General features: G+C 45.4%; 1 protein-coding gene across 1 annotated transcript in view; it reads left to right on the top strand.

The window, feature by feature from the left end:
• The first annotated feature begins 1,662 nt into the window (after positions 1-1,662).
• Gnal (G protein subunit alpha L) overlaps positions 1,663-16,538 on the top strand; it is a 103,250-nt gene continuing 88,374 nt past the window's right edge. The window contains exon 1 of the mRNA XM_057788411.1: positions 1,663-2,192. Within this exon, the coding sequence (XP_057644394.1) occupies positions 1,847-2,192 (346 nt within the window). The 5' untranslated portion in view covers positions 1,663-1,846. The remainder of the gene's footprint in view (positions 2,193-16,538) is intronic.

Genomic DNA, 16,538 nt, shown 5'->3' with positions numbered 1-16,538 from the left:
CTTGGTGTGTGGTTCCATGCCTTAGAAGCCAGAGACTTTGGGCTCCGGGTGCACACTTGCCAGCAGCCTGGCACTGTGCCTCCAGTGAAAGTCCCTGCTCTTAAGCGGCAGCTGTAGCAACAGTCGGCAGCAGTTAGTGCCAGCTGGCATTAGGGCCTTCAAGTACTTCCTATTGAGATGCTCCACACCTACCCTCCAGTGACCAGGAAATTAGGATTATGGCTCTCAAGCAGGCTTGGGTATCAGGACCCTCAACCCTGAGGGATGGTGGTGTCTCTAGTGACTACAGCCCCGAAGAGCCTCCATCCCTCACTTTTCACCGTCTTCCTCCTTCCAGCCTCTGCCTTCTGCCACCGTGCCCGAGAAGTGGCTGGTGGTTGCTCCCCTAACCCTTCAGCTGTCTTCTTGCCACAGCTGGCTCTCGCCGCTGTTGCACTGTTGTTTCCAACTAAGCTGGCTGTACCCGTGATAGGCAAGAAAAGACCATTTGGGAGATTCCTTTCTATTAGGCCTCATACTGCAACACCATGAGAACAACATGATAGCTGAACCATCTGTTTTATACAGACCAGAGAAGGCCACGGTGAGGGCATGTCACGTAAATGAAGAATCGTATTTGCATCTACCATAGCATAGCCTCCAGTTTCATAGCACTGGTCTCTTGCCGCTTCCCCTCCTCCTTCAATGAAAGAGCTTCCAGGTCATCTAATGGTCACCACAGCCTATCTTGCTGGCACCACGGCCTACAGTGGTCATGACTGGCGCAAGGCCTTCCAGAACAGGAGTCATGGCTTCAGTTGCCATAACCTGTTCAGTTGGCACGTGTCTCCTGGCTTTCAAGTGTATACAACAGGCTGGCTGTCAAAGAGGGGCTGCCGTTTAAATCTTCCTGGCTCCAAGCTGCCGGGCTTAAGGGAAGGGGCTATCCATTGCTATCCAAAGTGTCTATCCTATCCTTCCTAGGTATCTCTCCTACCCACTCTAGGGAGTTGTCTTGGTTAGGGTTTCCATTGCTGCAATGAAACACCATGACCGAAAAGCAAGTTGGTGGGAGTGGGGTGGGGTCACTGAAAGAAGTCAGGACGGGAACTCGAAACAGGACAGAACCTGGAGGCAGGAGCTGATGCAGAAGACATGGAGGGGTGTTGCTTAGTAACTTGCTTCCCCTGGTTTCTCAACCTATTTTCTTATAGAACCGAGGACCACCAGCAGCCCAGAGATGGCACCACCCACAACCGACTGGTCACTAATTTAAAATGCCTTACAGGAGGCATTTCCTCAATTGAGGCTCCTTCCTCTTTGATGACGCTAGCTTGTGTCAAGTTGACACAAAACTAGCCAGTACTCATTCATAGAAAGTTCCACAAAAACTAACATTCTCAACAGTGTTTAACAATGTTCTGCCCTGCCCCAGCACCCGTGGGTCGCTCTGTCAACTCCAGCTAGTGGTAACCTAATAGCCCCTGCAACCGGGCAAGGGGTTCTGCCTGGTACTTAAGGTAAGCAGCTAGGGCAGCAATAGTTGCCATAGGAGGAGTTATTTACGGTAACCGGAACAGGCTGCGCAGCAGCATTTACGGTAAGGGGGCCGGACTGGCCAAGGCTGGGCAGCTGGATCAGCTCTGCCAGCTCGCGGCGCTCTCAGGTGAGAGCACCCGCCGAGGACGGGCGGACGGTGCACAATGGCCCCTCCGGGCAGTGAGGGAACGTGGCCCTCAGGCAGGACCCACCGCAGCCACGCCCCGCAGCCGGCACCCCGGGGTCCAAGTGCAGCGCAGCCTCACGCATCGTCGGGGGCTACAGTCTGACCCGGGGGACCTGCCCACGCCCCGCGCCCCGTGTCCCGATGGGCCTGTGCTATAGCTTGCGACCGCTGCTTTTCGGCAGCTCGGAGGATGCCCCCTGCGCCGCCTCGGACCCGCGCTCGGAGGACGGGCAGCCCAGCGCCGTCCCAGCCCCAGTCCTGGTCCCAGCCCCGACTCCAGCGGGGACACTGCTCCGACGAGGCGCTGGCCGGAACCCCGCGAGCGCGCGGCCGGCAGTGGAGCTGCAGAGCCGGCGGCGACAAGAGCAGCTGCGCGCTGAGGAGCGAGAAGCCGCTAAGGAGGCGAGGAAAGTGAGCCGCGGCATCGACCGCATGCTGCGCGAGCAAAAGCGCGACCTGCAGCAGACGCACCGGCTCCTCCTGCTGGGTAAGTCTGCACCTTGGGCGTCGGAGACCCTACCTCGAGGAATGTTAGGTGTGGACACTGCGTACAGAGTGACTTTCACCCTGACATTTAAACGACTTCGTCACTCCTGGGTGATTTCGCTCTCTTCCATTGCCTTGTGACCCCGGGCCAGTGGCTCGCCGATTACTAATTAATGAGCCTCTCTGGGAAATTTCCGCCCTTGGTCCATTGATTTCCGCAGCGTGAACTCCACAGGGATGTCTCATCCTAGTCCTCCATTTCCTGCCACAGTCCAGGCAGCTTAGTTTGTTCGAAGAACACCAATCAAAGGAGACTTAGAAAGCCTTTTAGCTGGACCACAAAGCTTTTATCGTGAACACGGTCTTAGAGCGGAGCTGGGATAGGTGTACGGTGCTGGCTGTTGAGAAACAGCATCGTTGTCCGTATCACGGTGTCATAGAAGCGGTGCCGGTGCTGTGGTACTGTTTGCCCTTCTCAGAACCAGCAGCACAAGAGAGTGGCAGGTCCTGTCTGTTCCCTCCCTGTGCCCCGCCCCCATCCTCAGTATTCCCTCACCAACTGGACATAAACCTGCCAACATTTGGAGGTTCCCTGGAAATGTTCCAAGTTGAGTTGTGCTCTTATTAACTAACAACCGGAAAACACTTTCTGTGCTGCCAGCTGTGCACTGAAAGGGGAAATAAGTCATGAATTCCTGCATGTCTCTGTACACACACGGAGACCAGAGCAAGACGTTGGGAGTCCTGCTCGACCACACCCCTCCTTGATCCGCTGAGACAAGGTCTCTCATGCAACCTGGACCTAGATTTGTAGCCACCAGCCTTGGGGTTGCAGGGTTTCGTTGATGCTGGGATCCAAACTCAGGTCCTCATGCATGGGTGTCAAGTGCCATCCCTCCATCCCCTAACTCATAAGGTTTGGTTTTGTTTCGCAATTTTATTGCATTTATTTATTTGTGCATGTGCTGCTGGCACATGCATGTGGAGATCAGAGGACAACTTCTGTGCGTCTCTTCTCTCCTACCAATGCGTGGGTCCCAGGGATGGAACTCGGGTTATTAGGCTTGCCACGTACTGGCCCTGAACTGTGAATTGTTACTGCTCCTTGTTGCCTTTTGGATTTATGGGGGGAAGTTAAGATGTCGGAATTTGATCCAACTTGGTGAGCTATCAGGAGGAAGGGCTGGCGTCTGTGCTCGACTCTGTGTAGGGGGCTATGCCATGAGAAGTAAGAACTACTTTACAGATGAATGCAGCTCTTAAAACCTGGAGAACAAATATTGAGCTTAAATAGACTCGCCCGCTTTTTTCAAATGAATAATTTAAAACAAAACTAGCTGCTGTATCGTGGTGAAATGTCTTAATTCTAAAAATTTTCTCTTGAAACTGAGGACAAAAAATAGACATTTTTTTATGTGACACATTTTTGAACCTCTATGGATAATGGAAATCATGTAATCTGCATACTATGCTTTGTCCATGTATATGCATACATATGGTGAAGTTTAATATGTAAATTGGGTACAGTAAGAGACTCACAACGGCTAATAGAATAATGAACAATAACCTGTAATACATGTCATATGAATGTGGTTTCTCTCCAAATCTTACTGTGCTATACCAGCCCCTTCTTCTTATTCTTTTTTTTTTTTTTTTTTTTTTTTTTGGTTTTGGTTTGGTTTTGGTTTTGGACACAGGGTTTCTCTGTAGCTTTGGTGCCTGTCCTGGAACTGGCCAGGCTGGCCTCAAAATCACAGAGATCTGCCTGCCTCTGCTTCCCGAGTGCTGGGATTAAAGGTGTGCACCACCACCGCTGGCTACAGGCCCTTTTTAAGATGCTGCAAGGAGGGGAGTGGGGGGAGGGGGCAATATGTGGGAGGAGGGGGAGGGAAATGGGAAACGGGGAGCAGTTGGAAATTTTAATTAAAAAAGAATAAAAAATAAATAAATAAAAATAAATAAATAAATAAAGATGCTGCGAGATGACACAGAGTTTCAGCGAGGAAATAAAGGCGAACGACACTGGAGTTGCGGTGTGTCTGGAATATGGGGCATCGTATGTGTTGTCTTCACACAGACGCGTGAATGTTTACATTGCACTTCCTTCAGGGGACCAGTGCTCTGAAAAGTCCCTGACAGGTTAGCACCTAAAGCAACTGTCTCAGCATCTCAACCCCAAGCAGCAGTTGTTATAGAGGGAAACAGACATTTTTCCTAGGTGGTCTTTACATTCTTGGAATCAGTGTGATAGGCATGCCTCCCTTGTTATCGCCCTCTCCACTTGTCTTTCATTTTGAATATCTGCGACCGGACACTTCTTAACCCCCTTGGTCTGGCTAATGTCTGCTGGTGTCAACTCTGCACTCTTGAGAGCAAACAGGTCATGAATAAAGTATATATGCAGATTATGCAGATTCCTTCCTACATTGCAGAATACAGAAAGTACCCTCACCCATTCCCACACCCCCTATAGGTAACATACTATTATAAGAGTTGCTTGAAAACCCCGCAGCGGGTCAAAACTAGATAAGTGACCCACAAGCAAATAGCATATACAGTGTGGATACTCTGTACAAAGAGATGATTCACCGCCTAGGCAGGAGGGGGTGGTCAACACACCATTTCATTGTGTTAGTTAGAAAGCCCATTGCAAACTTACAAATAGTTTATTTCTGAAATGTTTTGTTTAATAGTCTTTTTTTTTTTTTTTTTTTTTTTTTGGTTTTTCGAGACAGGGTTTCTCTGTGGTTTTGGAGCCTGTCCTGGAACTAGCTCTTGTAGACCAGGCTGGTCTCGAACTCACAGAGATCCGCCTGCCTCTGCCTCCCGAGTGCTGGGATTAAAGGCATGCGCCACCACCGCCCAGCCCAATAGTCCTTTTTTTAAAACGATTTATTTATTCATGTATTTTATGTATATGAATGCTCTGTTTTCATGAGTACCAGAAGAAGGAATCTGATCCCATTACAGATGGTTGTGAGCCACCATGTGGGTGCTGGGAATTGAACTCAGGACCTCTGGAAGAGCAGTCAAGCACTCTTAGCCACTGGACCATCTCTCTAGCCCCCATTTAATACTTTTTAACAACTATTAACTGTGGGTAACAAAACTACAGATAGAGTTAACTACCATATACCAAAACAGAATACAACACTTGCCTCAAAAGAAGAAACCAAGAAGCTTCGGAGTTCTGCTCTCCAGCTCCCTGGTGCCAACTTCTAGAATATGGCAAAGCAAATGTTTCTAGGGGACTGAGGATACGAAATTATATTTTTAGAATTTCATGACTATTTTGAATCATAGTTGGGGCATGGGCATTAAATACATTTTTGAAAGGCAAAACAAATATCAGCTGCCTGTAACTCATTTTGAGAGACTGTCCTCATTAAAGGCATCGTCTCCCGCCCTAATGCAGCTCGCTTATTACCTTGTGTTTGAAAGAGCGAGAACTCAAAGTACACACACATTCAATTTATTTAATGGATCAAATTTTAAAAGCTCAAAAAAGGGAGAATTATGGTCTCAAGAAATGGATTAATAAGGCCATGAGTTATGGTTAACAAGGGTTTTTTTTTCTTTTTAAATGTATTTTGTCTGTATGGTGTTTTGTCTGCATGTCTGTCCATGCACCATGTGCATCCAGTACCCTTGACAGCAAGAAGATGGATGGCGTCAGATACTTTGGGACTGGAATTTCAGACAGCCGTGAGCTCCCAGGTAGGGGTGCCAGGAATCAAACTCAGCTCTGCTAGAGGAACACCAAATGCCTTAACCACTGAGACATCCCTCTAGCCACTCACATAAGGTTTTTCAGTGTGATTGACAAGTCAAACATAACTCCTAAAAATAATAGAAGTAGGGATTAGCATGTGCAAGGCTTTGGGTTTAGTCCCAGAAGCACCACCATCAGAAATACATATAGCAGAAAATGCTTGATTTGTGATAAAGAGGACAAGTGAGAGAGTCTCTGAAGAAGGCTCCGGTGGGCTCTATAACAAAACAATTTTAGTCCATATTTGATGGTTATTCTCTTTAAAGACTACCTCATGGCCTAATGTGGTTTTTAAAGCCCAGAAGGTTGTAAGTTCCAGAAAGCAGGCTCTGAAATTTTTATACTGTTGAACTTTGACTTGGTTTTAATTTGATTGTAACTGTGCCCTGGTTCTTCCTCCTCAGAGTAAGAAAGTCTTTGTTCTGATTTAACAGGCACCCACAGCTGGGAGGCTTTGAGCGCTTTTTTTTTAATGAGTTTTTATTTATTTGTTTGTTTGTTTATTTATTTATTTATTTGGTTTTTCAAAACAGGGTTTCCTTTGTAGCTTTAGAGCCTGTCCTAGAACTAGCTCTTGTAGACCAGGCTGGCCTCGAACTCACAGAGATCCGCCTGCCTCTGCCTCCCAAGTGCTGTGATTAAAGGCATGCGCCACCACCGCCTAGCGGCTTTGAGCTTTTAAAGAGATGGAATTTTAGAGAAACTTTGCAATTTAAGAGAGACTTTGGATATTTTAAAGAGGTTGAACTTTTAAAATGTTGAGATGTTTAAGAACTGTAGGACTTATAAAAGTCGGAATGTTTTGTATCGCCATTATTTTGTATTAACAGAGCATGTTAGAGACAACAAAAAGTGTTAGGGCTTAATAAGTGATATGTTTATATGTTGAGCTGGTTTGCCAATTGTGCTGACTAGTTTTATGTCAATTTGACATAAGCTGGGATCATCTAGGAGGAAGGGATCATAACCAAGAAAATGCCTCCCTAGGATTGGCCTGTGTGTTAATCTGTAGGGTATTTTCTTGTCTGATGGTTGATGTGGGAGGGCCCATTACATCATAGTCCTGGGCATGTGGTCCTGAGCTGTATAAGAAAGCAGGCTGAGCAAGCCATGGGGATCAAGCCAGTAAACTGCAATCCTCCAAGGCCTCTGCATCAGCCCTTGCCTCCAAGTGCCTGCTCTGATGTCCCTGAACTACAAGCTATAATAAACCCTTTCCTCCTCAAGTTGCTTTTGGTCATGGTTTTTTATCACAGCAAGAGAAGCCCTAACTAATGCAACATATATCTGGTCTGTTTTTATTTTCTTGTGTTTGGTGCGATGCTTAACCTTTGACAGAAACTGAACTTGGATGAGCAGCATCACACACCCTAGAATGTCCCATGTGGTCCCATGTTCATGCAGCCACCATGTGACAGCATGCAGTCAAGTCAGGCTCTCTGTACCACTATACAACCCCAGAAGGTAACAACATGGCCAGTTGCTGGCTGTGAATATGCTCCAACCAAGAGGTAGGAGTTGAACACAGAAGGTACTGAGATAGTGAGGAGGAACAGGCACTATTGTGAGTGATCACAGAATGGGCAGCTGTGTGGTTCCCTGCCTCTCTGGGGAAAGAAAGAATTTGGGGGAACAAGAACATTCATCAACTGAGCAAGTTCAAAGATAATGAGGACTGAAAAGAAGCCAATTGGGCTTGTGGTTTCCCAGGTTGGTAAACTTCTAGAAGATTGAAAGGGATGGAAACGTTTGCCCCAATGTAGACCAGAAAACTCAGTACTGCTCCTCCCATGCTTTGCACTGGTGGCCTCCGGGTAACCTATCTCTGCTCGGACAATGGTTTTACAGCCATTAGTAAATCACAGTGATCACAGTGAGTGATCACTAAGGTGGGACTCAGCCTCAAACTCTCTACCACAGCTAAATGCCCTGCTGGCACCATCTGACAGGTACACAATTTAGAGCAAAATGGTTTAGGAGTGAGCAGGATGGGACAAACACCGTCTGGTCAACTTTGAAAAGTCCCCAAACATAAATGTCTTCCGAGATAAGACCTAAGTACTGAGGCCTGACAGGAGATGATGACATTGAAAATGGTCATCAGGAGATGCCCCGCTGCGGGAGCTTGTGGTGTGGCTCCACAGCAGAGCATTGGTCTAGCATCCAGGTGGCCTTCATGTCAGTGCCCAGCACTGGGAATGGGGGAAAGTGAAAACAGAACCAAAGTGCTGTAACAGAATTAAATGAGAAAAGGATTGGGACTGGGGAGGTGGCCTGTCCAGCAGGCTCCTCCGTCCATACTTGAAGGGAGGAATAAAGATTGAGGGAAGACATAAACGAGAAATAGAAGAGTCAGGAGGGTATCCAGTGGGTACTGTGATCAGCCCCAAGTTTATTACTCAAAGTTTTTATCTACCCCAAGCAAAAGAAAGGGGAGGGCACAAAACTTCCATGACACAAAGAACAAGCAAGCATAAATACCTCCTTTCATCTCAAAACACCTGGTAACCATGCCCTAAGTCAAAACATCCTGTTGACTGGTCTTTGGAGTAAGGCATCCAGTAGCCACAACTTTGGTAAAATATCTCGTTGTTTAGGCAAAACATCCAGTAGCCATACCTTAGGTCAAAACATCCTGTTGTATAACCTTGGAGGAGCAAGAATAGGCCTGAACTCTCTGACTTTTAGTCAAGATGGAACAGATCCTCTTCTGTGGGTCTCCACAGAGAGGTGGCTGGCCAATCAAATGGGCCAAGGCAGTTTCTTTATTAGCCAATGACCTTTCTCCATCACCTTTATTGTGTCCAAGGGCAGATTATATAGAGATAGCCATGCCCCAACCAAACCCACCAGAAACCACTCTCCTGCCATCAGGAACTCCTGAAGGTCTCGTGCTCAGAGCAGCTGTAGGCACTCAGATCAGGGGATTACAAGAAATTCAGGATCTGTGGTCTCACTGCTCCCAACACCGAATCCATGTGTCTAGGGACCAGTTAAACCATCCCATGCTTCAGGTTCCCATAAGTAGGGCTTGGAGGAGCCAGGGCATCATCTTCAAGGCAGTGAAGCTGATCCAGCCAATGCAGCCAGGGAGGACACGTTGCTCCTTTGCCCAAAACCACCAATGGCCAGGAAAACAGCACTCCGGCTGCAGACTCAGTGAGAATATATGTCTGGATGCTTCATCCATAATACCAGATGCACCTCTCTGGGGAACGGTGATGAGGCAGACTGTGTGCATGTGGAGGGCAAAGGGACAGATGGGAAATCTGTGGACCTTCTGTTCAGCTTTGCTGTGAATCAGGACAGCTCTAAAAGGTTAAATCTGCCAATAAATAAACAATCCGCCCTAGGTAATGTCCTTAGATTCGGATCCAGAGCAAAGGAGCTGGTGAGAAGGAAGAGGAACAGAGTAAGCAGGGAGCAGAGGGGTAGGAGACATTCTGAAAAGCCCATCTCAGGGCAACAAGTACAAGTCGGTCCTCTTAAAGAGAGGTAGGTTCATTTAAACCAAGCCAAGAGAGGCAGTGTCCTGCTCTTGGAAGCTGTGGCTTATGAATAAGAAAAGCAGCATTTAAAGAATGTTTCCTGGACTGGAGAAGTGGTTCGGTGGTTAAGATCACTGACTGCCCTGGCATGAGGACTCGGGTTCAATTCCCAGGACCCACCTAGCAGGTAACAGCCATGTGTAACCCCAGTTCCGGGGAATCCTATGCCCTCTTCTAGCCCATGAGCACAGCACACACACATACACAGACATTCTTAATATTCTTAGATCCACAAATAAGTATAGGTATCGCACACACAATACACACACACACACACGTATGCGTACACACACATACACACATTAAAAGTTTTTGCAACAAACAGATAAAGAAAAACACAACTGGTCAAACTGCAGAGAAAAAGACTGGTTCTCTGGTGGTTTGAAGGAGAATGGCCCCCATAGGCTCATATATTTGAATACTTAGTTTAGTCCCCACTTGGTGAAACTGTTTAGAAAGGATTAGGAAGTGTAGCCTTGATAGAGATAGATATGCTCTAGGGGCATACTTCAAGGTTTCAAAAGTCCATCTCTCTCTTTCTCTCTCTCTCTCTCTCTCTCTCTCTCTCTCTCTCTCTCCTCTCTCCTCTCTCTCTGCCTGATGGTTTTGTCTCAAGATATACAGCTACTGCAGCAGTACCATGCCTGCCTGCCTGCCTGCTGGCACCATGCTCCCCACCATGATGGCTGTGATATCACCCACAGAAATTATAATCCCCCAATAAATTCTTCATTCTCTAAGTTACGTTGGTCAGGGTATTGTGACATAGCAATAGAAAACTAAGACAGGTGCCCTGGCCCAGCTGCTATATCTACAACAAAATCCCTGCACCCAGGGATCGTAGCAGAAGAGGGTACAGGAAGATTGTAAGAGCCAGAGGACCAGGAAGTCTGCTGTGTCTCATAGAAATGTCAGAGAGGATGTACTCATGAAGCCTCAACGTGTATGCCTAAACAAGACTTGACCAAAGACAGTACAATGGCATGCTAACATGGGAGGAGCCTCCATCTTAAATCTCACGGGACTTCAACCCTAAATAAAAAACTTCAAGCAGCTAAGGAAGAATAGTCTTTCCCAGGGAAGAGCCCCTCATCTGGTTATCTAATACTAAATGGCCATCCCTTCAATCACATAATATGAGTAACATGTGGACTGAAAGATTGATTTAGATATTTAGGGAAAAATAGACAGATGGGTGGGTGGATGGATGGTGCGTAGGAGAGACAGGTAAGTGCTTGTGAGGAGAAAGGAGGGAGATAGAGGCCATAAATTTGAGAGAGCGCATGACTGGAGAGTTGGAGGGCGCAAAGAGAAGGGTAAAAATTATGTAATTAAATTTTAATCTCAAATGCTTTTATTTTTTTAAAGCTGAGATTCAGTACTGTGAGGAAGCACTTAGCATTCACAAGGCCCTACTATGTTCAATACCACAAAGATAAAATCATCATCATATTTTCCTTTCCTGGCATCTAGTATTGGTGGAGGAATGCAGAAAAGGTAGAAACAATTGCTATAGCCATTTTGATGCTGGCACATCAATGCATAGTGCTGCTGTTGTCCCTGGATGTGTACTCTCTGAAGAAGCCACTATAGCCTTCTGTGCCTCTGCACTGGCAGCCAGGTTTCCTGTGCCCCAGACAACCACTGAAAGAAACCCACAAGCACCATGGCTCCTGGACCAAGTGCTCATGTTCACCTAATGGAATCATGGTCTCAGAAGGGTTTTGTCCCCAGTAACAGTGCCCGGAATGAGTCCTGCCTTGCGGAGTTGTCTTTAAATACAATCAGATAATATTTATATAATATTTGTGCAACTCATTCACTAGTGGCCATATTTTGGCAGGTCAGTCTGAAGCTCACAGGAATCACAGCTACATAAGATTGATGATTGCTTTCCTGCCCTAGAAGTATGCACAGACCCTTCCAGCACCTTCCAAGGATATCAGAGATGGAGCTTCTGGGTTGTTCAGTTTGTTTTCACCATGCCCTATGATTCAAGTGTGTGGTGTCTTCAGCAATAGTGTTTTTACAAAAAAGTTCTGGAAGTTAACCAAGGCAGTGCCAACAGACTTCAGTACTTGTGGAACCCCACTGGCCAACAACTCAAAAAGAAGTAACCTATACCTCGCACAAGGCTTTTTATTTGATAGCCTGTGGTGTCTGGGAGAGACATTGTCTCAATTATAGGACAGCTCCATTTAAGCTTCTTTTATAAGTGTACTTTAGAAAATGTCTACAGTAGCAGTGTTTTCCTCCACTACTCTTCTTCATACCCCTCAACCCATTTAATCCTCTTCCATTCTTTCCCCTTTCTCCTTCATTACCTGGGTTCTATCCCCCTTCCTTCAAAATCTCCCCTGTTGCTGTATTAGACAGAGATGTCTTAAGGAATAGAAATAAAGAAATGTGTGTGATATATGTATAAGTATATGTATATGTAAACATAGATAGATAGATAGATAGATAGATAGATAGATAGATAGATAGATAGATAGATAGATAGGTAGGTAGGTAGATAGATAGATAGATAGATAGATAGATAGATAGATAGATAGATAGATAGATAGATAGATAGGCAGGCAGGCAGGCAGGCAGGCAGGCAGGCAGGCAGGCTTGCATGATATGGTCTGGGTAGTCCCACGATCACTTTCTCACACTGGAGCAGCTGAGAATCTGGTACCTGCCCAGCCCATGAGGCTGACTGATCCCATAAGTCCCAGTCTGGTGCTGAAGGCCTGGAGGACCCAGAGTGCTGCTGGACTTCAGGCAGTGCAGGAATCCTGGGGAACTGGTGCTGATGTCAGTGAAGGGTTGCCTTAGCAACAGGAAGGATGAACTTGCCAGCAAGAATGAAAGCAAGCAGACAGAATGCAAAGCTTCCTTCATTCGTGTGCTTTGATCTGTGTGGCCATAGGGTTAATCTTCCTGGTTCAGATAATAATGATAAAGAAAATCCCTCTCAGGAGTGCCCAGTGGCATGCATTTCACTTGATTCCAGATCCAGTGAAGTTGACAAACAATATTAGTCATTACAACCCTTTCCTAGTTTTCTAATTTCTATGGGTACTGGGTATCTATGGTATCACAAGGGATCAGTCCAAGATGGTAGCCTTTTGGGGAAAGGGCGAGAAGGTGTAGAATCAACAGCACAGACTCCAGGAGCTAGGTAAAAACAAAAGCCGAATCTTTTATTGAGGGTATGGGCAGGCCTCTTCTATCCCCTCCTGGGAGCCAGAAGTGGTGTCAATATGGAATGCTGTATTACTCTCTCTCATTGTCCTAGGTCATAATATCAGCGGTCTCTTGCGGCAGACTTCTGATTGGCTCATAGGGAAGTTTCTATACATGCTCTACTGGTCCCAAGCCAGCTATTAGCCTCCTCCTATACTATAACATGTATTGGAGTATTTATTTCATCTAAAAATCATGATATTTCTCAGAAGGAAAGAAATACATACATAAGTGACCCCAAAATTCTTTCAGGGAACTCCTACAACTCATAAGCACCTTCAGTCGTGTAGCAGGATACAATATTAACTCAAAAACTCAATAGACCTCCTTTATACAGATGATAAATGGGCTGAGAAAGAAGTAGAGAAATATCACCCTCACAATAGCCACAAATAACATAAAATATCTTGGAGTAACTCTAATTAAACAAGTGAAAGACCTGTATGACAATAACTTTAAATCTTTAAAGAAAGAAATTAAAGAAGACACCAGAAAATGGAAAGATCTCTGATGCTCTAGGGTAGGTACAATTAACATAGGAAAAATAGCAATCTTACCAAAAGCAATCTACAGATTCAATGCAATGCCAATCAAAATCCTAGCAAAATTCTTCGCAGACCTTAAAAGAACAATATTCAACTTCATATGGAAAAACAAAAATCCCAGGATAGCAAAAACAATCCTGTACAATAAAGGAACTTCTGTAAGCATCACAATCCCTGACTTCAAACTCTGCTATAGAACTACAGTACTGAAAACAGCCTGGTATTGGCATAAGAACAGACAGAAGGACCAATGGAACTGAATCAAAGACCCGGATATCAACCCACACACCTCCAAAACCTGATTTTTGACAAAGAAGCTAAAAATATCAAATGGAGAAAAGAAAACATATTCAACAAATGGTACTGCCATAACTGGATATCAACATGTAAAAGAATGAAAATAGATCCATATCTATCACCATACACAAAACTCAAGTCCAAATGAATCAAAGACTTCAGCATAAAACCAACCACTGAACCTCATAGAAGAGAAAGAGGTAAGTACAGTTGAACGCATTGGCACCGGAGACCACTTCTTAAATATAACCCCAGTAGCACAGACATTGAGAGCAACAATTAATAAATGGGACTTCCTGAAACTGAGAAGCTTCTGTAAAGCAAAGGACATGATCAACAAGACAAAATGGCAGCCTACAGAATGGGAAAAGATCTTCACCAACCTCAAATCAGATAGAGGGCTGATCTCCAAAATGTACAAAGAACTCAAGAAACTTGATATCAAAAGAACAAATAATCCAATAAAAAATGGGGTACAGAACTAGACAGAACTCTGCAGAAATGTGTAAGTGTCTGTCTCACCAGGACAGGAGTGGAACAGGACAGAGCAACACAGCCAGGTGTGGGCAGAAGCCACAGAGCAGACACATTAAGCAGCCCTAGCCCCGCCCTGCACCTCAGAGGCCAGAGGAGACAAACCACAAGCTTCCAAATACACTGAGAAGAAAGCCTGGGATACAGCCAAAACCAGCATAGCCCCAAAGGTTGAGTGGCTGTCATAAATCAGTCAGTCATTTGATGTGTGGGACAATGTGTGTATTAAGACAAACATCTGAGCTGTGCTCTGACCTACTTCATTGTTGACTTAGCCATTATGGGATTCAGTAGTCACATGTCCCAGATTCTGAGACTGCTTACAGACTTGTCCTTGGGGGTCCATGGCCTCCAGCAAAAGACAAATGAAGTATCCAGCTGTGGCATACAGCAGCTCTCTTTATCTAAGAAGGGATAAATGCCAAGATTTTCCACAGTGACCAAAAGATAGAGCCATAGACATCCCCCATAGACACTGTGCTTTGCTTTATACTTACGTAGCTATGAGAAACTTTAATCCATATACTAAGTACAATAAGTGATTAATATCTAGAACCACAATAATAATATAATGTAATAAATGGCTGTTTTGAAATTATGTATTGTATTTATTTCTGGAATTCTTCATTGAATATTTTCAGACCTCGGTTAACCGTGTCTAGCTGAGTGGATAGAAAATGAGCTTGCTAACGGAGGAGACTATTGTACAGTGTAAACTAGCTCCTGGTAGGCACAGAGGATCAGTGGCCAGAAAGGTGGTGGGAGGAGCATTTGTAGAGATATCAGCAGGCATCCTTTGGAGAAATCACTACAAGAATTCAAATATGTGGACTTTATGAATGTTTTTAAAGCAATAGCCATTTGGGTGGGTTGTATTTGTTTTTGTTTTCTTATCCTTGGAAAGTAGCACATTCAGTTTCCATCTAGAACAAACATGAAAGACCTTGTCCTCAGTTTCACCTAAATTCAACGCATGTTCAGTCTGATGGGACCATATGGATAGAGTTCATTTCCTTGACTTATGTGACAGGTGAGGGAGTTTCCTTGCTTTTCAAGAAGTAAACAAAAATGTATTTGTTCATGATAAAATTTCATTCTACAAAGAACCAGTTAAATGGTGTGGGGGTAACAGCCAGGTGATATCCTTTTGTTCCCATTGTCATGGAGGGGCAGCTATGTAGTTCCTTTCCCAACAGCATACCAAACATTAGCTATCTCATGAGTGGCACACTCAAAGAACTTACAGAGAGACAATTCATCTAACCTGCCCTGATACGCCTAATGGACAGACTTATTTAATATTCATATCCTTCTTTTGGCCTCATGATAGTTTCGCAGAAGTAAAGCTACCAGTATATAGTGGTTTGAAATAAAAATGGCCCCCACAGGCCCATAGGGAATGGCACTATGAGGAGGTGTGGCCTTGTGGGAGGAAGTATATCCCTGGGGGTGGACTTTGAGGTTTCAGAAGCTCAAGTCAGGCCTAGTGTCACTCTTCCTGCTGCCTGATGATCTGGATGTAGAACTCTTCTGTAGCACCATGTCTGCACGCATGCCACCATGCTGCCCATCATGATGATGACGGATTAAACCTCCGAACCATAAGCCAGCCCCAATTAAGTGTTTTCCTTTATAAGAGCTGCTGTAGTTATGGCATCTCTTCCCATCAATAGAACATTGACTAAGACACACTATGAGGGATCCTATAAGAGATAACAGTAAGACCTGGAGGGCAAACATCAGTAATTTGACATGTAGGTGACAAATTGTGGATCTTTCTGTCCATGTAACTTGTCCTTTGGAGATTCTTCCCAGAGGCAGCTGCAGGGTGGCAGCCTCTCCTAGAGCTGTAGCATCAGAGAAGATACCTTGATTCTGCTGACAGTAATCACCCTTGACTCCTCTACTTCCATACCTACAAGTTACCCTAAGTGCAGACTTTCCAAACTTTATCCAAGTGTGGCCAAATGCTCCTCTAGCTTTTGTCTTGCTAAAGGGACATTGATGTCAAGCTGTCCCCTAAATATTTATATGTATACCCACAGACTAGTACCGTCTTTGTCAAAGAAACTTCCCTTTAGAGTAAGTGACAGTACAGAGACTCATGGCTGATCAAGGTGCTGAGAACAAGTTGAGTGCTCGGCCCTAAGAGTGACCGCTGTGTCGCCTCCTCAGGAAACACTGTAGAAGAAGGTATGGAAGGACCCGGAAACGCTGCCTTACAAACATGGCTGTGGCATGAACTCACAACAGCCGTGGTTGGCTGCATACTTCCTGCACGAGGCTGAACCCACACACATACAAGGGATTCGTGGGTCGTGCCAAAGGGTGCTCACGGCAGTCAAGGGTTACCGGGGTAGAGGAAGTCTTTGTCTTTAGGGAAGTAGCCACTGGTGAGTTGCTCATACGCCTGTGAATAT

The sequence above is a fragment of the Chionomys nivalis genome, chromosome 14 (assembly GCF_950005125.1).
Source record: "Chionomys nivalis chromosome 14, mChiNiv1.1, whole genome shotgun sequence".
In the NCBI taxonomy this organism is placed as follows: domain Eukaryota; kingdom Metazoa; phylum Chordata; class Mammalia; order Rodentia; family Cricetidae; genus Chionomys; species Chionomys nivalis.
Note: the sequence above shows the minus strand (reverse complement) of the source record. Positions and strands in the feature narration are given on the sequence as shown.